General features: G+C 45.4%; 1 protein-coding gene across 1 annotated transcript in view; it reads left to right on the forward strand.

Moving 5' to 3' along the window:
- The first annotated feature begins 1,856 nt into the window (after positions 1-1,856).
- Positions 1,857-24,110, forward strand: part of LOC147098057 (pyroglutamylated RF-amide peptide receptor-like) — a 42,824-nt gene continuing 20,570 nt past the window's right edge. The window contains exon 1 of the mRNA XM_085970810.1: positions 1,857-2,001. Within this exon, the coding sequence (XP_085826936.1) occupies positions 1,857-2,001 (145 nt within the window). The remainder of the gene's footprint in view (positions 2,002-24,110) is intronic.

A 24,110-nucleotide genomic window follows, 5' to 3' on the forward strand; every position in this document is an offset into this window, starting at 1 on the left:
TGAAGGTGCTCCCACAGTGCTGTTCGGGAGGGAGTTCCAGGGTTTTGACCCAGCGACGATGAAGGAACGGCCGATATATTTCCGAGTCAGGATGGTGTGTGACTTGGAGGGGAACTTGGAGGTGGTGGTGTTCCCATGCGCCTGCTGCCCTTGTCCTTCTAGGTGGTGGAGGTCGCAGGTTTGGGAGGTGCTGTCAGAGATGCCTTGGCGAGTTGCTGCAGTGCATCTTGTAGATGGTACACACTGTAGCCACGGTCATCATGCGATAAGTCATCACGCAATCTTCATTAGAGGAAGCCAGTGACTACCTACATTTCTATTGGATTGGATTTCCAGAGTCCCCTACCTATAATTCTGGGCCTTTGATTTCTCAATATTTTAAAGGGATTGAAAATTAGAACTAAGAAGTAAGTAAAGCAACGAGGAAAGAGCCAGAGAAATTGAACAGGATAAAAGTGAATGGAAGAATCGAGGCAGATGTGAAGAGATTGAATGACTATCTGCCCCTGGTTATCCGCCATTATTGACCCATGTTTTGGGACCAATGTCAACGGTGAAAGTTACAATTCAATCCGGAAATCGGGCTCCTATGTGTAAACTTCTTGTTAGGAAAATAAAACACAGGCGTTTATTGAATCCAATTTTAAACTAGGTTTAATATACGGGGAGAATTTACAGGAAGAGAATGCAAGAGGAGTTTAGGACCCGCGAGGAATCGGAGAACTTGGTCAGTGTTCCTGTTGGTCGAAATTAATCGAAATCAGCCGCATTCCCCAGGCGGGGAAACAGCATTCAATAAATGGGCAAGATCCATAGAGAAGGAGGTGACTGGTGCAATGAGATGAGGGATCACAACTCGAGCAGCCTGGACAAGGTGAGCAGGGAAGGGCCGAGCGGTCTCTGCACATTCAGATACTTCCCTGACGCTGTGAGATGGGCTGGAGAAAGTTAGCAGTGAAAGTTTGAGAAAGGATTGCCCTGAAATCACAGCCGGGGGATCTGCTGTTGGAAGGGAGGCTTCGTCCTGGTGTATTCACATTTAAAGTTTGGACCTTGGATCCAGCTCTCAGTATCTCAGGATAGAAAGGCTTCGATGGGACACCAACAACATTGACCATTGGTTTATTCTGTGCAGCCGAAAACCTTCGATCGCCTGAAGCCAGATGTGAAGATCTATTAAGGACACAGCTGCTTTAGGAAGCCCCGCACTTATCCTCTTCAGTGCCAAAGAACCCGTCCACTGCCAGCACCGAGTCAACACCAGGCACACAGCTTGGGGGAGATAAGACAGGGTAGAACTATCGAGCTTGAGGTATTCGTCAGTTGCTTTTGGTTGGAGTTGGATCCGCAGGTCGCTGAAGGGGAGGGGGGGGGGGTCCCGATCTCATTGTGGGCCCCAACATCTGGGCGCTGGAAACACCTGGTCAACACCTGGGAACTAGCAAAGAGGCCCAGTGCGGGTTCCAATTTCCTGCGGGGACTTGCTGGGATCTGTCCAGAGATTGGATCTTTGACCCCGCGAAATAAAATGCTGGACTTTGTAACCGAACTCACCCACCCAATCTTCACCGAGACCCGGAGCTTTTACACTTTGTTTTCAGCCAGAGCAGCCCTTAAGGTCGCAGAACAGGTTCCCAAACATTCCCCCCCCTCCTTGAATTTAGTTGGAGATGAATATTACCCCCCCGAGGTTCTGCAACACTGGCTGCAAGCTTGGAATCTATCCCGCAGAGAGTTCATAGGGTACCTTCAATTTGCAGCCACTGGTTTATGTGCCTCAACTGCCCCTCAGTCTGAAGGTCCTCTTCTCAGTCCTTTACGTGCGGATCTTTGTGCTGGCTCTTCTCGGTAACTGCATGGTCATCTACAAGAACATGAAGGTCCCCATCAGGACCTCCACCATCATCTTCATCACTTCACTGGTGGTCAGCGATTTGTTGGGCTCCATCTTCTGCATCCCCATCACCCTTCTCCAGCACTTAACTGCGAACTGGATGGCCGGTGAGTACTCTTAGTGTGCCTCCTCTTCCCCATGCTGCTGTGTTTCTCATCAATTCAGCTTCTGATGGTGGAGCAGGAGAGTGGCAGTATTTCGAATCGCTCTTTGTCAAGTGACTGGAAGGTATTGGCAAATGTTGTACTAAGTGCCAAGTGTAGCCAATCCGCTCCAAAGCGTTTTGCTACAAATTGTGCAAAGTTGTCTTTGACATAGAATCATAGAAATTACAACATAGATAGAGGCCATTCGGCCCACCACACCTGTGCCGGTGCTAGCTCCACATCAGAGTGGTCTACTCCAGTGCCATTTCCCTGCTCTTTCCCTATACACTTCCAAATGTCCTTTAAGTCTTCATCTAATTCCCTCTGAAGTGCGATGACTGATTTGGATTCACTAGCTCCTCGTAATTTATTCCAATGACCCTTTGTGTGAACATTTTCCTTCTAACTGCCCCTTTTATGTTTTTAGTATTAATCCTTAATTAATACCCCCTCGTTACTGGTTTACCAACCAATGGAAATAATCTTTCACTATTTATTCCCTCAAACTCTTTAAACATTTTGGGGCCTTCTATTAGAGTCCCATTAGTGGATGTTGTCCATCTTTCTTGATATTCCCACAATTTCATCATTGGCAGCTCTCCCAATTCATATTCCACTCTCTCCCATCTCTGTGTTACTTGGACAGGGTCCAGCTCTTTACAAAGCTCAGGCCAGGTACAATCAACTGTCAGATTGATTGAATGGTGAATCCTGTAAAATATGTCAAGAAATCTCAACAGGGAATTAACATTAAGAACATAAGAATTCGGAGCAGGAGTCAGCCATTTGGCCCTTTGAGCCTGCTCCGCCATTCAATAAGATCATGGCTGATCTTCTACCTCATTAATATCAGACAAATCTATTTCCTCTTTACTAACATGTTCACGTCAAATAGTTGGATTGGAATTTATCATTCAGCTCTAAGGTTTATAAATTAGATTGGTTTCAGACCATCTTAAATGACCCAGTCCAAATTATGTTAAATAAAAACATAAAATGCTGGAAACACTCAGCAGGTCTTGATATACTATATTCATATAGTTACACCAGCCAAACCGATCAGTACAAGGATGAAGTCCGTCATTGTGAGAAGTAATTACTCCTGTTAGCTAGAATCATTAAAGATAAAGTCAGCCACAGAGATGCATTAACTAACACTACTTAATTTAGGCACAGTAGCATCGCCAAGTTTAGCCCTGAGGCCTACATAAAGTATTTCAATATATATAGTTCATAGAGTCTATATCAAAGGCACAAGTGGAATTTAATATATTGCAGGATCTCAGCAGAAAGAAAGACTTGCATTTCTATAGCGCCTTTTATGACCACCGGACGTTCCAAAGTGCTTTACAGCCAATGAAGTACTTTTGAAGTGTAGTCACTGTTGTAATGTAGGAAATGCGGCAGCCAATTTGCGCACAGCAAGCTCCCACAAACAGCAATGTGAAAATGACCAGATAATCTGTTTTTAGTGATGTTGATTGAGGGATAAATATTGGCCAGGACACCGGGGAGAACTCCCCTGCTCTTCTTCAAAATAGTGCCATGCGATCTTTTACGATTTTTGAGAGAGCAGACGGGGCCTCGGTTTAACGTCTCATCCAAAAGACAACACCTCCAACAGTGCAGCACTTCCATACTATTGCACTGGAGTGTCGGCCTAGATTTTGTGCTCTCTGGAGTGGGACTTGAACCCACAACTCAGAGGCGAGGGTACTACCGACTGAGCCACAGCAGAAGCTGGGCTTTGCTCGATAACAGTATAACAGAGTTATGTTCAATGACCAATGTCCAAAGATGTGCGGGTTAGGTTGATTGGCTATGATAAATTGACCCTTAGTGTTAGGGGGATTAAATACATGGGGTTACTGGGATAGGGTGGGATATGTGTTGGTGTAGGGGTTACGGGGATCGGGTGGGATATGTGTCGGTGCAGGCTCGACGGGCCGAAATGGCCTCTATCTGCACTGTGGGGTTTCTGTGATTCTGTGATTCTGTGACAGTACAGCTTGGCAAGGTTAAGTTTACAGTTTGTAGTCAAGATATCACGGGCCAGCATTCAGTATCTCCCTCTGTGACATGAGCAGAAGCCATAAAACCTTGTCCTTCCAATAGGTCTGGGTGTGGATGAATGACATGGTTCTTGTCTTCTCTTGGCTGCTCACCTTCACCTTGGAGAGTGGCTCACCATCCGTGATCATTGTCTTCTTTCATCACTTGTCTTCTTCCTCCCCTAACTTCACTCACCTTGCATGTATGTGTTTCTCTGTATTGTTACAGTGCTACTTTACTCTCACACTGTATTCAAGGACTTGAACTCTTAACGAACAATGGCAATCCACTGTACAAGCTTACTTGAGTCAGGTTAAATTCTTAACAACAACAATTTGTATTTAGATAGCACCTTTAACATAGAAAAACCTTGCAAGGTGCTTCACAGGAGCGTTACCAAACAAAATTTGATTCCAAGCCACGTAAGGAGATATTAGGACAGGCTTGTTCTTAACAGGACAGGTAGGTTTTAAGGAACGGCTTAAAGAACATAAGAACATAAGAAATAGGAGCAGGAGTAGGCCATTCGGCCCTTCGAGCCTGCTCCGCCATTCAATGAGATCATGGCTGATCTTCTGCCTCAACTCCATTCACCGGCCCTATCGCCATATCCCATGATGCCTTTACTAGTCAGAAATCTATTGACTTCTGTCTTGAATATACTCAATGACTGAGCCTCCACAGCCCTCTGGGGTAGAGAATTCCAAAGATTCACCACCCTCTGTGTGAGGAAATTTCTTCTCATCTCAGTCCTGAATGGCCTACCCTTTATCCTGAGGCTGTGGCCCCTGGTTCCAGACTCCCCAGCCAAGGGAAACATTCTCCCAGCATGCACCCTATCAAGCCCTGTAATAATTTTGAATGCTTCAATGAGATCCCCTCTCATTCTTCTGAATTCAAGAGAATACAGGCCTAGTTTACGCAATCTCTTCTCATACAACAGTCCCGCCATCCCAGGAATCAATCTCGTGAACCTTCGTTGCACTCCCTCTATGGCAAGTATATCCTTCCTTAGGTAAGGAGACCAAAATTGTACACAGTACTCCAGGTGTTGTCTCACCAAGGCTCTATATAATTGGAGTAAGACTTCTTTACTCCTGTACTCAAATCCTCTTGTAATGAAGGCCAGCATACCATTTGCCTTCCTAATGTCTTGCTGCACCTGCACATTCACTTTCAGTGACTCATGTACAAGGACACCCAGGTCCCTTTGAGCATCTGCATTCCCCAATCTTTCACCATTTAGGAAACACTCTGCCTTTCTGTTTTTTCTACCAAAGTGGATAACTTCACATTTATCCACATTATATTCCATCTGCCATGTTCTCGCTCACTCACTGAGCCTGTTGAGATCCCCTTGAAGCCTCTTCACATCCTCTTCGCAACTGACACTGCCACCTAGCTTTGTATCATCAGCAAATTTGGAAATGTTACATTTAGTCCCCTCATCCAAATCATTGATATAGATTGTGAATAGCTGGGGCCCAAGCACCGATCCTTGTGGTACCCCACTAGTCACAGCTCTGCCATCCTGAAAAAGACCCGTTTATCCCTACTCTTTGTTTTCTGTCTGTTAACCAATTCTCAATCCATGCTAGTATATTACCCCCAATTCCATGTGCCATAATTTTGTTCACCAACCTCTTGTGTGGGACCTTATCGAAGGCCTTCTGAAAATCCAAATACACCACATCTACTGGTTCCTCTTTGTCTACTCCACTAGTTGCATCCTCAAAGAACTCCAATAGGTTTGTTAAACAGGATTTCCCTTTCATAAATCCATGTTGACTCTGCCCAATCTCACTATTAGTTTCTAAGTGCCCAGTTATTGCATCCTTTATAATAAATTCCAGCATTTTCCCAACTACTGATGTGAGGCTAACAGATTTGTAGTTCCCCGTTTTCTCTCTCCCTCCTTTCTTAAATAGCGGGGTTACATTTGCTATCCTCCAATCTGCAGGAACCGTTCCAGAATCTATAGAATTTTGGAAGATGACAAACCAATGCGTCCACTATCCCAATGGTCACCTCTTTCAAAACCCTGGGATGTAGGTCATCCGGTCCTTGGGATTTATCAACTTTTAGTCCCATACTATTTTTTAACTAATAATAATTTCTTTAAGTTCCTCATTCTCGCCACACCCTTGGTTTTCTCGTATTTCTGGGAGGTTTTTTGTGTCTCCCTCTGTGAAGACAGAAACAAAGTATTAATTTAATTTCCCTGCCATTTCCTCATTCCCCATTATAAATTATCCCGTCTCTGACTGTAAAGGACCTAGAGTCATAGAGTCATAGAGTTAAACAGCACAGAAAGAGGCCCTTTGGCCCATCGCGTCCACGCCGGCCATCAAGCCCTATCTAATCTAATCCCATTTTCCAGCATTTGGTCCGTAGCCTTGTATGCTATGGCATTTCAAGTGCTCATCCAAATGCTTCTTGAATGTTGTGAGGGTTCCTGCCTCTACCACCCTTTCAGGCAGTGAGTTCCAGATTCCAACCACCCTCTGGGTGAAAAAGTTTTTCCTCAAATCCCCTCTAAACCTCCTGCCCCTTACCTTGAATCTATGCCCCCTTGTTATTGACCCCTCTACTAAGGGGAAAAGTTCCTTTCTATCCACCCTATCTATGCCCCTCATAATTTTGTATACCTCAATCAGGTCCCCCCTCAGCCTTCTCTGCTCCAAGGAAAACAACCCCAGCCTGTCCAGTCTCTCTTCATAGCTGAAGTGCTCCAGCCCAGGTAACATCCTGGTAAATCTCCTCTGCACCCTCTCCAAAGCAATCACATCCTTCCTATAGTGTGGTGACCAGAACTGCACACAGTACTCCAGCTGTGGCCTTACCAGCGTTTTGTACAGCTCCATCATAACCTCCCTGCTCTTATATTCTATGACTCAGCTAATGAAGGCAAGTATCCCATATGCCTTTTTAACCACCTTATCCACCTGTTCTGCTGCCTTCAGGGATCTATGTACATGCACACCAAGGTCCCTCTGATCCTCTGTCTTTCCTAGGGTCTTACCATTCATTGTGTATTCCCTTGCCTTGTTAGTCCGTCCAAAATGCATCACCTCACACTTTTCAGGGTTAAATTCCATTAGCCACTGTTCCGCCCATCTGACCAACCCATCTATATCGTCCTGTAGCCTGAGGCTTCCCGCCTCGCTATTTACCACCCCACCAATTTTCGTGTCATCTGCGAACTTACTGATCATACCTTTTACATTCACATCCAAATCATTAATGTAGACCACAAACAGCAAGGGACCCAGCACCGATCCCTGCGGTACCCCACTGGACACAGGCTTCCAGTCACAAAAACAACCTTCCACCATCACCCTCTGCCTTCTGCCACTAAACCAGTTTTGGATCCAATGTGTCAAGGCACCCTGGATCCCATGGGCTCTTACCTTCCTGACCAGTCTCCTATGTGAGACTTTATCAAAAGCCTTACTGAAATCCATGTAAACCACATCTACTACACTACCCTCATCAACACACCTAGTCACCCCCTTGAAAAATTCAATCAAATTGGTCAGACATGATCTTCCCTTGACAAAGCCATGCTGGCTATCCCTAATTAATCCCTGCCTCTCCAAGTGGAGACCAATTCTGTCCCTCAGAAATTTTTCCAATAATTTCCCTACCACTGATGTTAGGCTCACTGGCCTGTAATTCCCTGGTTTATTCCTACTACCCTTCTTGAATAATGGTACTACGTTAGCTGTTCTCCGGTCCTCTGGCACATCTCCTGTGGCCAGAGAGGTTCTGAAAATTTGTGTCAGATCCCCTGCAATCTCCTCCTTTGCCTCACATAGTAGCCTGGGATACATCTCGTCCGGGCCTGGGGATTTATCCACTTTTAAGCCTGCTAAAACCACTAGTACCTCCTCCCTCTCGATGCTAAATGTTCAAGTATATCACAGTCCCCCTGCCCGATTTCTATGTCCACAACGTCCTTCTCCATAGTGAACACAGATGCCAAAAATTCATTTAAAACCCCACCTACATCCTCTGGCTCTACACACAGTTTGCCACTTTGGTCCCTAATGGGCCCTACTCTTTCCCTAGTTATCCTCTTGCCCTTAATATACTTACAAAACACCTTAGGATTTTCCTTTATTTTGCTCGTCAGTGTTATTTCATGGCCCCTCCTCGCTCTCCTAATTTCTTTAAGTATCCCCCTGCACTTTTTATACTCCTCTAGGGCTTCCTCTGTCTTTAGTCCTTTGTATCTGCCAAAAGCCCCCCTTTTTTTCCTAATCCATTCTCATATATCCCTTGACATCCAAGGTTCCCTGGGCTTGTTGGTCCCACCCTTGACCTTTACGGGAACATGTTGCCATTGTACTCTCTCAATTTCCTTTCTGAAAGACTCCCATTGCTCCGATGTGGATTTTCCTTCAAGTAGCTGATCCCAGTCCACATTGGCCAGATCCTGCCTTATCATATTAAAATCGGCCTTCCCCCAATTGAGAACCTTTATTTCCGGTCCATCTTTGTCCTTTTCCATGACTGCCTTAAATCTCACCGAATTATGGTCACTGTCACCAAAGTGCTCACCTACTAACACTTCTACCACATGCCCGGCCACATTCCCTAGAATTAGGTCCAGTACCGCCCCCTCTCTTGTTGGACTTTCTACATGCTGGCTCAAAAAGCTCTCCTGGATGCACTTTAAGAATTCTGCACCCTCTAAGCCTTTCACACTCTGACTATCCCAGTTAATATTGGGGAAGTTGAAATCCCCCACTATAATTACCCTATTATTTGCACACTTCTCTGAGATTTGCCTACATATCTGTTCCTCTATCTCCCCCTGGCTGTTTGGGGGCCTATAGTACACTCCCAGCAAAGTGCTAGCCCCCTTTTTGTTTTTAAGTTCAACCCATATGGCCTCATTAGAGGAACCTGTTAATATATCATCCCTCCTTACAGCAGTAATTGTCTCCTTAATTAATATTGCGACACCCCCTCCTCTTTTACCCCCCCCCCCCACCCCGTCTCGCCTGAAGATTCTATACCCCGGAATATTGAGCTGCCAGTCTTGCCCCTCCCTCAACCATGTCTCCGTGATAGCAACAATATCATACTCCCATGTGTTCATCAGCAACTTCAGTTCATCCACCTTATTCGTAAGACTCCTTGCATTAAAATAAATGCCATTTAGCCTTGCCCTACTCCCTTGTGCTGTTACATATTTGCTCTGCCTTCCAGGCTGATTTATTTTTTCCTCTATATTTGGTTGTACATCACCCCCTATTATAGCTCCACTCTGTATCCCATCCCCCTGCCAAGTTAGTTTAAACCCCCCGAACAGTGCTAGCAAACCTCCCCGCAAGGATACTTGTCCCGTTCTGGTTCAGGTGCAACCCGTCCGACTTGTACAAGTGCCACCTTCTCCAGAAGCAGGCCTAGTGATCCAGGAAACTAAAGCCCTCCCTCCTGCACCAACTCTTTAGCCACGCATTCATCTGCTCTATCCTCCTATTCCTATACTCACTAGCACTTGGCACCGGGAGTAATCCAGAGATTACAACCTTTGAGGTCCTGCTCTTTAGTCTGCTGCCTAGCTCCCTAATTTCTTGCTGCAGGACCTCATCCCTCTTCCTACCCATGTCATTGGTCCCAATATGAACCACGACCTCTGACTGTTCACCCTCCCCCTTCAGAATGCCCTGCAGCCGTTCAGTGACAGCCTTGACCCTGGCACCAGGGAGGCAACAAACCATCCTGGAGTCACGTCTACGGCCACAGAAACGCCTATCTGTTCCCCTACCACTATTGCTCTCCCACTCTTTTTCCTCCCTTCCTGAGCAGCAGAAGCACCCCTGGTGCCAGGAAGTTGGCTGCTGCTGCCTTCCTCCGGTAAGTCATCCCCCTCAACAGTATCCAAATCGGTATACCTGTTTGAGAGGGGGATGTCCACAGGGGACCCCTGCACTACCTGCCTGCTTCTACTGCTCCGCCTGATGGTCACCCATTTCCCTTCTGCCTGTGAAGCCCTTACCTGTGGTGTGACCAACTCACTAAACGTGCTACTCACGACCCTCTCAGCATCGTGAATGCTCCAAAACTCATCCATCCGCAGCTCCAGCGCCGCAATGCGGTCTACTAGTAGCTGCAGCTGGATACATTTCTGGCACACATGGTCGTCAGGGACACAGGCAGCGTCCCTGAATTCCCACGTAGAGCAAGAGGAGCATAACACGGGGCTGGGCTGTCCTGACATGACTTACACTTTAATTAATTTAAATTAATTCAATACCACCAATTAAAGATATACACTAGGGTGCTTGTATGGTTTACCAACAGCCCCCGCTACACCAGAAAGACCTTAGCAACTATAAACCAGAGTTAAAGTTTAAAAAATAGAGAAATACTCACCAACCGATCACTTACCTGCTTCATGGTGACGTCACACTCTGATTACTTTTTACCTCTCTCCTCGCTGCTGAGTTGGTAAGCCTCGCTCGCTGCCGCCGCTTTTATGCTCCGCCTCGGTCGCTGCTCTCCCCCAGGTCCAGCCGCTGTGGTCGGGCCTCGCTCGCTGCCGCCGCTTTTATGCTCCACCTCGGTCACTGCTCTCCCCCATTTACCTTCACCAGTCTTTTCCTTTTCACATACCTATAGAAGCTTTTACAATCCGTTTTTATATTTTTCGCTAGTTTGTGCTCATATTCCATTTTCCCTTTCTTTCTCAATTTCTTGGTCCCCCTTTGCTGATTTCTAAAAAGATCCCAATCCTCAGGCTAACCGCTTTTTCTGGCAACTTTATAAGCTTCCTCCTTTGACTTAATACTAGCTTTAATTTCTTTTGTTAGCCATGGTTGGATCACTTTTCCTTTTGGGTTTTTATGCCCTAGAACAGCTCCACCTTTTTTTTATTCATTGATGGGATGTGGGCGTCGCTGGCTAGGCCTGCATTTAGTGCCCATCCCTAATTGCCCTTGAGAAGATGGTGGTGAGCCGCCTTCTTGAACCGCTGCAGTCCATATGGTGTAGGTACACCCACAATGCTGTTAGGAAGGGAGTTCCAGGATTTTGGCCCAGCGACAGTGAAGGAACCTAGTGTACCATTCTAGAATGACATGTTACTGATCATTACAGTGCCTTTAACTTTGCCTGTTTAATATTTTTCTGCACTTTGACCCTCTTTACTGTTGGCCTTTGTTTCTGCTCCCTACTAGTTTTGCTGACTACTTTTCTAACTTGCACTTCCAGCTTTGTTTCTCTCCGTTCTGGGCCCACACTTAGGTTCCCAGCCCCCTGACAAACTAGTTTAAATCCTTCCCAACAGCTCTAGCAAACCGCCCTGTGAGGATATTGGTCCCAGTTCTGCTGAAGTGTAATCCGTCCAGCTTGTACAGGTCCCATCTTCCCCAGAATCGGTCCCAATGCCTCAGGAATTTAAACCTCTCCCTCCTACACCATCTCTCCAGCCACGCATTCATCTGGTCTATTCTCCTACTTCTGCTCTCGCTAGCACGTGGCACTGAGAGTAATCCTGAGATTATTACTTCTGAGGTCCTGCTTTTTAATTTATTTCCTAGCTCCCTATGTTCTGCTTGCAGGACCTCGTCCCTCTTTCTACCTATGTCGTTGGTACCGATATGGACTACGACTTCTGGCTGTTCACCCTCCCCCTTCAGAATGTCTTGCAGCCACTCAGTGACATCCTTGACCCTGGCACCAGGGAGGCAACAAGGAGGATAGAGAGATAGAGAGACGGAGAGATTTAGGGAGGGAATTCCAGAGCTTAGGGCCTAGGCAGCTAAAGGCACGGCTGCCAATGGTAGAGTGATGAAAATCAGGGATGCACAAGCGGCCAGAAATGGAGGAGCGCAGAGATCTCAGAGTGTATTAATGTTGGAGTTGGGAGTGGCGAGACCATGGATGGATTTGAAAACAAGGATGAGAATTTTAAAATCTTGCCATTGCTAGACCGGGAGCCAAAGTAAGCCAGCAAGCACAGGGGTGATGGATGAACGCCACTTAGTGCGAGTTAGGATACTGGCACCAGAGCTTTCAGTGTGCTCAAATTCATGGAGGGTGCAAGGTGGGAGGTTGGCCAGAAAAGTATTGGAATAGTCGAGTCTGGAGCTAACAAAGGCATGGCTGACCTTTCGTAACCTTTTGACATTCACTTTTAATGCTGTAAGAAGCAGGTCTAATGAGTTTTATACTCAAATGTCAATCTGTCTTTTCTCTTCCTACCAAGTGACAGATCTGTTGTGTTTTTTCACTATTTTCGGTTTTTCATTCAAATTTCCAGCTGCTCTTTGATCTTATTCTATTTAATCAATGTATGTTCATTCTAAGGTAAAAGTGGAATAACGTTCCAGAACAAGATGTGGGGGTTGGTATGGTGATTTCACTGAATCTTTTATTTAATTATAACTTAACTATTTAGACCTCTTGATGCCCATAAATTATTCCGATAATCAACGAGTTTTCCTCAAACCCTTCGATGCAATGTTTGGTGAAAATCCACCATTTAATTGACGGTGTGTACTGTTATCTCAATCAATGTTCCCACTAATTTTTTTTTGGGTGCGCGGCCCCTTTAATGGACTGTGCGGCCCAGTTAAATTTCCGCGCTTGCGCGTGCTTTTTATTCATTCCATTGCCGGTGAGCGGCCTGCACAAGACCTACAGACTGCTGTACAGCCACGCGGCTTAACAGGAACATTGTTTTCAATATATAAAGGTGAACTGGTATACAATATGTGCAGAAAAACATTTGTACATTCACATTTGAGTTCTACCAGTGGGACTAACTAATCCCCAACACTTGCTCAGTTCACACTTCAATCATGGTGATGCAGTAACACAATAATGGCCCAGAAATTCGGGTCTCCACGGGTGAGTACGCACGGGGTACTCACCCGTAGGCACAATGGAAGTGCCGGTTTCGTGCATGCACTGCGCATGCGTGGGAAACCGGAACTTCCGTTCCCTTAAAGGAAGGGGTTCAGAGGTTGAACGCGTGCGCCGGAGAGGCAGCGCGTGCGCATCGAACTTACGTTTTTTTTGCGGGTTTCTCCGGGAGGGTAAGTCTCCAGGAGTTACACATTTAAAAAGCAGGTGCAAGGCCTGCTTTTAACAAGGTAAGTGGTGAATTAATTAAAATTAAAACATTTTTTCCACAGGTTTATTATTTTTAAATACTTTAAAGAAAGGTAAGTTTATTTTTAGCCCTGTTAGAAAATGTAATTAATTTTTTCAAAAATTTAAATTATTGTTTAAAATAGTTATTTCATGTAATTTATAGTTATTTTAAAAATGTGATTTAAAAAAAATGTATTTGAAGTTTTAGTGATGTTTTGGGACTTATAGTATTTATAGGTTTGACAGCTCTTCCTGTCAAACTTATGAATGAAGCATTCCCTGCTACCATTGGCTCTCCATGGCCCACGTGATCCCAAGGGACGCTTCGAACTAACTGCGCCCCTGGGATACGCAAGCACTGTGCGCCGGCAGTTGGAGGAGGCCCACGATCGGAATCCCACGTGGGCCCACAGCTCAACGGCCGGCGCGCTAGGTAAGTGCAGGTCGGAGGCTTGCACCTGCGGGAAGCCTCCGACCCGAATTTCTGGGCCATTGTCTTTTGGCCAGAAGATATCACTCCATCCCACCCAGCCTTCCAAACAGATTACCAGCCATTGGCAGAGTACCACCCACGGTTACCATAGTGACTGTTCTATCACCTTGTTTAATGCACTGTACTTCGATCCCATTCTGGTTCCACTCCGTTTAATGGACCATCTGGTTTGATATTTCCTTGTTTGTAAGGTTCCATGACTTTGTGAGACTAGGACTAGTAACCTGAATCCTATGCCAGCTGTGGCTCAGTGGGCGGCACTCTCTAGGTGGGAGGGGCTAGGAGTGAGCCAGGTGTGACTGGTTGCCTAATTGCATAGCAGCACGGTGGCATAGTGGTTAGCACTGTTGTCTCACAGCGCCAGGGACCCGGGTTCGAATCCGGCCTCGGGTGACTGTCTGTGTGGAGTTTGCACATTCTCCCCGTGTTTGCGTGGGTTTCCTCCGGGTGCTCCGGTTTCCTCCCACAGTCCAAAGATGTGCAGGTTAGGTTGATTGGCTATGATAAATTGACCCTTAGTGTTAGGGGGATTAAATACGTGGGGTTACGGGGATAGGGTGGGATATGTGTTGGTGCAGGGGTTACGGGGATCGGGTGGGATATGTGTCGGTGCAGGCTCGATGGGCCGAAATGGCCTCTATCTGCACTGTGGGGTTTCTGTGATTTCTGTGAAGATTGTGAAGGGGCTTGATCGGGTGGATGTGGTGAGGATGTTCCCAATGATGGGTGAAACTAGAACTAGGGGGCATAATCTTAGAATAAGGGGCTGCTCTTTCAAAACTGAGATGAGGAGAAACTTCTTCACTCAGAGGGTAGTAGGTCTGTGGAATTTGCTGCCCCAGAAAGCTGTGGAAGCTACATCATTAAATAAATTTAAAACAGAAATAGACAGTTTCTTAGAAGTAAAGGGAATTAGGGGTTACGGGGAGCGGGCAGGAAATTGCACATGAGTCTATGTTCGGAACAGTCATGGCCCTGTGGGTAGCGGAGCGGGCCCAGGGGCCGTGTAGCCTGGTTCTGCTCCTACTTCTTGTGTTCTAATTATGTGTTAGATTTCAGGAGATGGTTCTATTCCTGTTCCTGGCTGGGGTGGAGATCACCTTTTACAGAAGGTAAGTACTGTAGAAAATATAGGGACAGTGATCTCCTGGACGAGTTTCGATCGCCTAGATGGGTCAGAGAGGAATTTCCCAGATTTTTTTCTCCCAAATTGGCCATTGGGTTTTTTATCTGGTTTTTCGCCTCTCCCAGGAGATCACATGGGTTCGGGAGGGATGTAGAGTGATAGTGGATTTGAGGTTAGGCTCAGATCAGCCATGATCTTATTGAATGGTGGAGCAGGCTCGAGGGGCCGATTGGCCTACTCCTGCTCCTATTTCTTATGTTCTTATGTTCTTATGGGTGTTGGAGGGAGTTTTGTAAAAAGTTGGTGGAGGGTTTTGGGGTGTTGTTTTCAGGTTTTAGGGCCTTTTTGGCCCACAAAAAACAGCCAGATGGCTGCTGAGGTGTCCGGAGTGCCGGGCCCCTCAGAGGACAATATTCCCGAGAGGAATTTTATTAGGGAAGAAACTGTGGTGTGAAGGGGGAAAAAAAGGCCCAAAGATTTGGGCCGGGACCTCAGGAGGTTTGGTAAAGAAAATACGGTGGTGGTGCAATGTGAAGATAAGAAGATTCGAGCCTGGGATATAATCCAGGCAGTTCATGAGGACTGTGGTGAGGGAAGCTGTTTTGCCTGCCAACCAAAACCAAATGTGGGATTTGAGGTGATGGTCAGTGGCCGTGAGGAGGTGGAAAAACTGCTGCTCAGTCTGAAAGTTGGGGAGAAATTCTTGGAGGTGACTCTACTATATTCAGAGGAGGTGGTGGTTTCATTTTTGAACTTGCTTGTGTACATCGAGGACGAAGTGCTGAGCAAAAAGTTGGAGTCGTGGGACATTAAAATCTGTTCCGAAATAAAGAGGAGGTACTATCCGGGAATACGGGTAGCAGACAGAACCCGGTATGTAAAGGTGCGGTTCCCAGAGGGGGTGAGGTCTTTGCCTTACAGTATGAAGTTCGAGACGCTGGAAGGAGTGCAGTACTTTCGTGTGCTGCACGATAACCAAGTAAAGGTGTGTTACTATTGTCTGGGACATGACCATCTCGTAAGAAACTGTCCTGATTTGTATTGTTACAATTGCGGTGAGTCGGGACATATCGCGCGGAGCTGCAAGGCGGAGAGCTGTGGGGTGTGTCGTAAAGGCCCCACCCGCTGTGAGTGTGTGGCAGAAGGGAGCGAAATAAGTGATGAGGAGATGGGAGAAGGAGCAGGAGAGGAGCGTGGAACGGCCAGAGGTGCGATGCAGTCGGAGGACACAGCCGGTAAAATGAAGGAAAAAGGAGCAGAGGAAGAGGCAGAGGATGGCAGAGCGGAGATCGAGATGGAGATGGCGGAAAACACGGCGAGTGCTATGGAGGGGAACAAAGACAGCAGCGGGCAGCGAGGGTCGAGTGCAGACTCGAGCCTTAGTGCAGTTCGGCTCCCCCTGGGGAGTCTGGTGTCTGCGGGGGGAGAGGAGGCAGGAGCGGGGTGTGTCGTGGAAGTGAGTGCTCCGGGGAGAGGCGGGGAGTCGGATATTTTGGTGAGCGGGAGGGGGCAGGGCGGGGAGAGGGTGCAAGAGGCAGGAGCCTTAAAGGGACAGCAGAATGGGATCGGCGAGATAGAGACGTCAGAAGGGAACAATTTAGGTGCGCCATTGTCCCATGGAGTGAGGGAACAAGGTGCAAGGGTCAGAGGTGGAGACGTGGTCGAAGGGGGTGGCACAGTGGGAGAAACTGCGATAGCAGGAAGACTCTCTATAGGAGATGAAGTATCTGATGGGGAGCAGGATTATGTATCTGACGGGGAGCAGGCACAGGGAGTTGCAGAAGAGCTTGAGTGTGGGGAATTAGAGGGGGACAGAGACATGGAAGTCGGGGATGGGGTGGCATCATGTGGAAAGGGAAAGGTTAGTGAGGGGCAGAAGGAGGGAGAAAGGGCAGCTCCTGGGTCCAAACATAAGGCAAGGAAGAGGCTGAAACAGCAGGGAGGGGTCAAACAGGAGGGGAAAAAGAGCCGGAGGCTGCAGGAAAAAGCAACAGCTGCCCGAAAAGTTGAGAAGGAGCATGAGAGGAGGGAAGAGCCAGAGATTAAATGATGGGGAGATTATTGGGCATACATCCCTTCTTTGGAGCCATGATTACATTGGTCTCGATCAATGTGAACGGACTGAGGGGTGAGAAGAAATTGCAGCAGTTGTTGCAGGGTTTTAAAGGCACGGACTTGTGTCTGCAAGAAACTTTTTGGGATGAGGATGTTCTAGAGAGAGTTCAGAAGGTGTGGAAGGGAGAGGTGTTTGCAAGTTGTGCAAACAATAACCGTAGAGGGGTGGCTGTTTTGGTGAGTCCGTCCATAGAAGAGAACGTTGCCTTGGTGGACAAGGACACTGAAGGGAGATTTTTACGGCTAAGGGTAAAATTGGAGGGATTTAATTGTGATCTCTTTAATATCTATGCACCGAACAACCATTGCAAGCGTCGCGAGTTTTTTCGGGGGTTATTCACTGAAGTGGCAGAGGTGGAAAATCCTTGTATAGTGGGGGATTTTAATGTATTTTTATCTTGGATGGACATTTCAGCCCAGATGACCTTTAAAGATGATAACTCCAGAGGGATGATTGTAAAAATGATGGCAAATTTAAATTTGAGAGACTTATGGAGGGACCGGAACCCCATAAAAAGGGAGTTCTCCAGAGCAGGTTGGGTGGGTGATGTTTTAAAACAGAGCCGTATAGATTTTGTGTTAATGCGGGAAGGGTTAAGTTCAGAGGTGATGGAGATTTATTATAAAAAAGTATTTTTTAGTGATCATTCGGCTTTGGTTCTTAGAATTAGGAACAACAGAGTTAAGATCGGTTCAGGGGTGTGGATTTTAAACAATCAATACCTGAAGGAAAGTGCTTATAAAGAAAGGATTATAAATATAATAAAGAATGCTCGGAAGGAACTTTTGTTCTTGAAAGAAAGAAGAGTTTGGTGGGACAATTTCAAATATGAGGTAAAAGTTTTTTCGGTACGTTATGGGAAAAAGAGGGCGGCAGCTAACCGGCATCGAGAAGAGAATATAAACAAAAGGTTTACGGATGTCTGTAAAGCAGTTGACGGAGGGGATAAGGGAGCTGAGACTAAGTTCCGGGTGCTAAAGGAAGAGTGGGAATTATTGCAAGCTGAAAAATGCAAGGGGGCCATTCTCCGTGCAAAGGCTAGAGATGCATTAGAGGGCGAAAGATGCACTAGATATTTTCTAGAGCAAGAGAAGCTGTGACAGAGATTATCGTTAATTGAAGAGTTGAAAGTTGGAGAGAAGATCATTCATGAAAGTGAGGAGATTTTGGAGGCGGCTAGCTGCTTTTATCAAGAGCTATATACAAAAGAAGACATTTCCAATTTGGAGATGGAGAAGGTTACTGTTTTTATTGAAAAGGGTTTAAAGGAGGATGAGAGAAGCATGTGTGATAAAGAAGTAGGATGAGCGGAAATAAAAATAGCAATAAGTGGAATGAAGGGGGGGGAAGCCCAGGGTCCGATGGACTAAGTGCAGAATTTTATAAGGAATTTTTTGAGATTTTAAGTCCATCTTAGGAGTTTTTAAGGAAATTAAAATTGAGGGAAGCCTGGCCCCATCTATGAGGAGAGGTATCATAAGCTTAGCTTATAAAAATAAAGGGGATAGACGGGATCTGAAGAATTGGAGGCCCATCACACTATTAAATGTGGATTATAAGATCTTGGCGAGGGTTATGGCAAATCGTTTGAAGGAGGTGTTACCGGAGATAGTTTGGCCCTCTCAGTCCTATGGAGTCATAGGCCGGGACATCGCAGACTCTGTGGTCTCAATCCGAGATGCGATAGAGCTCATGGAAGAGAGTGGGAGGGAGGCTTATGTATTAAAGATAGATCAAGAGAAAGCCTTTGATAGGGTCTCTCATGAGTTTTTATTGAAGGTTTTGGAAGCATTTGGTTTCAAGGAAAATTTCATTCAGTGGATAAGGATTTTTTATTCAAACATATTTAGCTGTGTTAAATGTAATGGTTTTTTATCCAATATTTTCCGATACAGAAATCAGTGAGACAGGGTTGTCCCCTGTCCCCATTGCTGTACACATTGGTAGCAGAACCAATAGGTTACATGATGCGAAAGAAACAAGGTGTAGTTGGGATTGTGGTACCCAGTTCTGGGCTGGTGTCGGTGATACACCAATATGCAGATGACACAACCTTAACATTGAGAAATGGGGAGTCAGTGAGGAAAGCTATGGAGGTAGTGGAGGAATATTGTAGAGCTTCAGGTGCCAGAGTGAATTATAGTAAGTCCCAATGCCTGGTTGCAGGGAGGGGTAGGGGGGAATGGTTGAGGGAATGTCCCTTTAAGGTGGTGGAGGTTTTGGAAGTTCTGGGGGTGCATATGGGGTGCAAGAAAGACAGGGAAGAAGTGGATCGATTAAATTGGGAACCGAAGGTTATGAAAATTAAAAAGATTTTGGGAAGATGGGAAAGAAGGTGGTTGAAAGTGCAAGGAAGAGCGACAGTGGTGTCTGCTCTCCTGCTATCTAAGCTATGGTACTTATTGACGGTGGAGGATATTCCTGAGTGGGCAGAAAATTCCATCCGAGAGGCTTGTGTGAGGTTTTTATGGGAAGGGAAACCAGCCTTGGTGGCTTAAAATACCATCATTGGATGGAGAAATCAGGGAGGACTCAATTTCCCAGATATTGATTTGAAGAAAAAATCCTTTAGAATCAAATGGGTGAAGAGATTTCTTCAGAAGTCAAATACAAGTTTTTGGAAGAGTTTTGAGCATTTTTTTAAACGAAGTGGGATAGGAGGGCAGGGGATATTGTATATGGAATATAATAATCTGTTTTTGAAATTGATTAAACTTCTCCCTAGGTTTTATAAAGGGGTTGTAGAGACTTGGGCTCAATTTTTAAAAAGTGTGCAGTTTATGCCCAAGGGGGCTGAGGAATTTTTAGAACAGCCCTTATTTTTGAATAGGTGGGTCAGCATCGAAGGAGAGGTTTTATTTAATCAAGCTTTAATAAAAGCTGGGATTATATCTGTGAAAGATGTATTATACGAGGTGATTCCAGATTGGTTGCCGGAAGCAATAGTGAGGGACATGGTGTGGGAGGAGGATCAGGAGGTAGAGGGAAAAGCAATAGGAATCATGTATGAGAAGATTGTGAGGGCAATGCCACAGGATTGGATGGAAGAAATAAATGCGGAAATCTCCAAAGGAAGTAAAATGCGTCCTGCTTTTCCAAGCTTTGTACTGGAGAAAGGGGGAGAGTTAGTCCAGTTTGACAACTGTAATACTCGAGATTTCTATGAGGTATTCAGAGAATGGAGATTCAAGACACCTGCTGGTCAGGAGTTTTGGCAGAGTATATACCCACAGCTGGACTTCAACAGGATTTGGAAGGGAGTGTGGGCGAATTTTAAATGCCCAGAATGGATTGAACTAGATTTCAAATTGGCTCATAGCTGGATTTTTACCATGATGGTCTTGTGCAAGATTGGACGAGTGGAGGCGGCAACTTGCCCAATGTGTGGGACACAGGATGAGACTCTGTCCCATTTACTGGTGTTATGTCCGCAGTTAAATGACTTTAAGTACTATGTTCGACAGTTGTGTGAAGCTTTTTTGCTGGGTGGGGACCGAACAGCGAGAATGGGAATCCCGTGGGACTCAACTTTGAGATGGGGATTGCAGGAGAGTCTGCCAGAGTCTAGCGGAGCGGCAATTCATTTAATGTTCAGTTTGTTAGATTGTTAGATCGGGTAATTAATTTCAGTGGACCACACTGATTTGAGGTCAACACACTAAAATAAAAGTTTGCGAGTCCGGTGGTAAGTTTTAAATAGTCGATTTATTGCATCACTTGATTTACACTGTTTGACTTCCTTCATCCGACTAACATTATATTCAAAATGGCTGATTTTTATACAGCAGCAGATGTACCCGCCCCCTTTATTACCATTGGCTCAGCAGCATGCATGCAGAGCTATGGTTGGTTCAACTACATCACACTGATTGGATCTCTGATACATCAATCATTCCTTTGTTCTCTAGTTAAGCAGAATCATCACTTTCAGTTTTAAGCTAAGATCAGCACTTTCACAGTTTAAGCTAAATCAGCATTTTCATTGTTCTCAGTTTTTAAGTCAGCCGATGTGACGTTACCAGCTGTGATTGGATCTGATACATCACACCATCCTTTGGCACGTGGTCAGCTTAAGCATAATCAGATTTCTTTAAATCATTAGATTTTAATCATATTAAAATCTATGTTATTAAAATATATATATATATATATTCCCTAACAGCTAGATTCGTGATTGTGCAAAGAAGGAATGCTCTGTTTTTTAAGGGGAGGAGAATCAATCTAAAAGAGTATTTTAAATATAAGCTAAAAGACCATTATAAGGCTCTGTGGATGTTTTATTCAGAAAGGAATTTAAGGACAGTATTTTACAACCAATTTTTAAAGTACAATCGATTAATATATGTTACAGGTGACAAATTAAACTTCAGGTTTTGATGTTAAAATGTGGTGGCGGAATGGCTGTGCAGGGCGGTGGAATTGATTTGTATCATACAATGTAATGATCACGATGTTGTAAATGTTCTTAATGTTCAATAAAGTATAATAAAAAAAAAAAAAGTGGGTAGCACTCTTGCCTGTGAGTCAGAAGATTGTGGGTTCAAGTCCCACTCCAGAGACTTGAGCACAAAAATCTAGGCTGACACTCCAGTGCGGTGCTGAGGGAGTGCTGCACTGTTGGAGGTGCCGTCTTTTGGATGAAACATTAAACCAATGCCCTGTCTGCTCTCTCAGCTGGAGGTAAAAGGTCCCATGGCATTATTTTGAAGAAGAGCAGGGGAGTTATCCCCGGTGTCCTGGCCAATATTTATCACTCAATCAACATCACTAAAAACAGATTTATCTGGTCATTATCACATTGCTGTTTGTGGGAGCTTGCTGTGTACAAATTGGCTGCCGTGTTTCCCACATTACAACAGTGACTACACTTCAGAAGTACTTCACTGGCTGTAAAGCACTTTTAGATATCCGGTGGTAGTTAAATGCAAGTCCTTCTTTTATTAACAGGAATTTAACTAGTACTTTTATAAGCCTGTCCTGGTTTTCTGATCTATCACCTTCACTGGTAATCTGTTCCACATTCTTAGACTCTCTTATTAAAATAAGTCGCCTAAGTTTCTTATTTTCTTTTGACACCCTAAGTTTAAAACCGTGTCTACTCACCTTTGCCTTTTGGTCTCAATAAAAGAATTTTCCTGGATCTAAGTTCTCCATACCCATGAAAATCTAGCAAAGATTCAGCAGACACGCTGGCCAAAACACCTCTTTCTGTGTTGTAGACCCATGGTTCTTAACGACCTCAATTAAATCCTCTCTCACCCTCCCCAAGAGAGTGGACAAGTTTTCCTCTTAACTCAGCCCTCGTCACCATCCTCTGGCCATCCTCCATTAACTCCATATTCTTTCTGTAGTACAGTGAAAGAAAACAGTACTCTAGACACAGCTGTGCCAAGGCCAGACCCAATATCAGCATCATCCCCTTCCATTTATACGTCATGCCCTTAGCTACATCCCAAAATTTTATTCGCTTTCTTCACACTGAACCGATCCACCAGAACTTCCAGATCTGTCTCCTGCTCTATTACTTCAACAACTTAGCCGTTGAACATGTACTCCACCTTCCCATCCATGTTGACCTCCATCTGCCACCTCTCTGCCCATTGAAATAGCCCGTCTGTCCAGATCTCTTTGGATAGTCGCACATTAGTTAGCATCATTGGCCACTGCACTCAATCTGGTATCATCTACAAACCTAGGCACCTTAGACAATAGTCTGCCCTCTAAGCCAGACTCAGCAGCCCCAATGGCAACCCTTGGGATTCCACTAGCAACTGGCTTCCACCTTCCAACACACACACACACACACCACCCTTTGCTGCCTACCTTTCAGTCACGCATCAATCCAGCCTAATGCTTTGCCACCTATCCTATGGGCACACACCTTGTGAATCTGCCTGTTGTGTGGGACATTGTCAAATGCCTTTATGGAATCTCAGCAGAAAGCATCCACTGCCTCACCCTTATCCACTAGATCTGTAACCAAGAACTAAACTAGAACAAAGCAAGGTTTTAATTGCCAAGTGAAAGCCCAGCTGTATTCCTTCAATATTGTACACAGCATTGCTTCACTGTGTCACACAGCACGCCTGCAATTTTCAAAGTGCTTATAGATACTTGAACTTGAATGGTGCATTAATGTGAAAATTAATTATGTTCCACTTGAGGTTTGCAGACTCCAAATGTACCAGCTGCTGAAATGAGCTGATGGAAAGGAAGGAAGAATAATGTTTGGAGAGTTTCCATGTTGATAATGTGCCTGAAGTCTATGTTGGGTAAAACACTTGGGTCTTGTTAGGATTTGACAAGATTTGACTCCTAATTAATGTTGCTTACATGTCTTGTTGGATTTATTTTCTGGATTGGTTCATGTACAATTAAGAGGGACATCCCAGAGTAGCTCGCCTCTACTGCTAACTCCCAATCGAGTTGCTGTAGAAACCTTATTCATATTGCGGGGCAGTTTCAGAGCAGCACATGTGCAAGGTCTTTAGAAATCCCAAAGTGCAGTGCGCTGGGCCCAGGTTGTGCTAATGATTTGCCCGACAATGAGTCTCATAAGAACATAAGAAATAGGAGCAGGAGACGGCCCCTCGAGCCTGCTCCGCCATTCAGTAAGATCATGGCTGATCATCGACCTCAACTCCACTTTCCCACCCAATCTCCATATCCATTGATTCCCCTAGAGTCCAAAAATCTATCGATCTCCACCTTGAATATACTCAACGACTCAGCATCCAGAGAATTCCAAAGATTCACAACCCTCTGAGTGAAGAAATTCCTCCTCATCTCAGTCTTAAATGGCCAATCCCTTTATCTTGAGGCTGTGGCCCCCTAGTTCTAGACTCTCCAGCCAGGGGAAACAACCTCTCAGCATCTACCCTGTCAATCCCCCTCAGAATCTTATACGTTTCAATGAGATCACCTCTCATTCTTCTAAACTCCAGAGAGTCTAGGCCCAATCTGACAGGGACATTACGGTGAAGCGGTGAACCCAAACCAACACGTCCCCAGAAGAAGGGAAAGAGGAAATTACTCTGAGTCACATTTTTCCCCTGTGCCTGATTGCAGAGTGATATGGGGTATCTGCACTACCACATCTCCAGTACAGCCTGAAGTGGCTGAATGTGGGAAATAGTGACTGAGTGTAAGAGATTTAGGTGGATTCCTCGCTC

This window comes from Somniosus microcephalus, chromosome 30 (genome assembly GCF_052327205.1).
Source record: "Somniosus microcephalus isolate GS21.2 chromosome 30, FLI_Smic_1.0, whole genome shotgun sequence".
In the NCBI taxonomy this organism is placed as follows: Eukaryota; Metazoa; Chordata; class Chondrichthyes; order Squaliformes; family Somniosidae; genus Somniosus; species Somniosus microcephalus.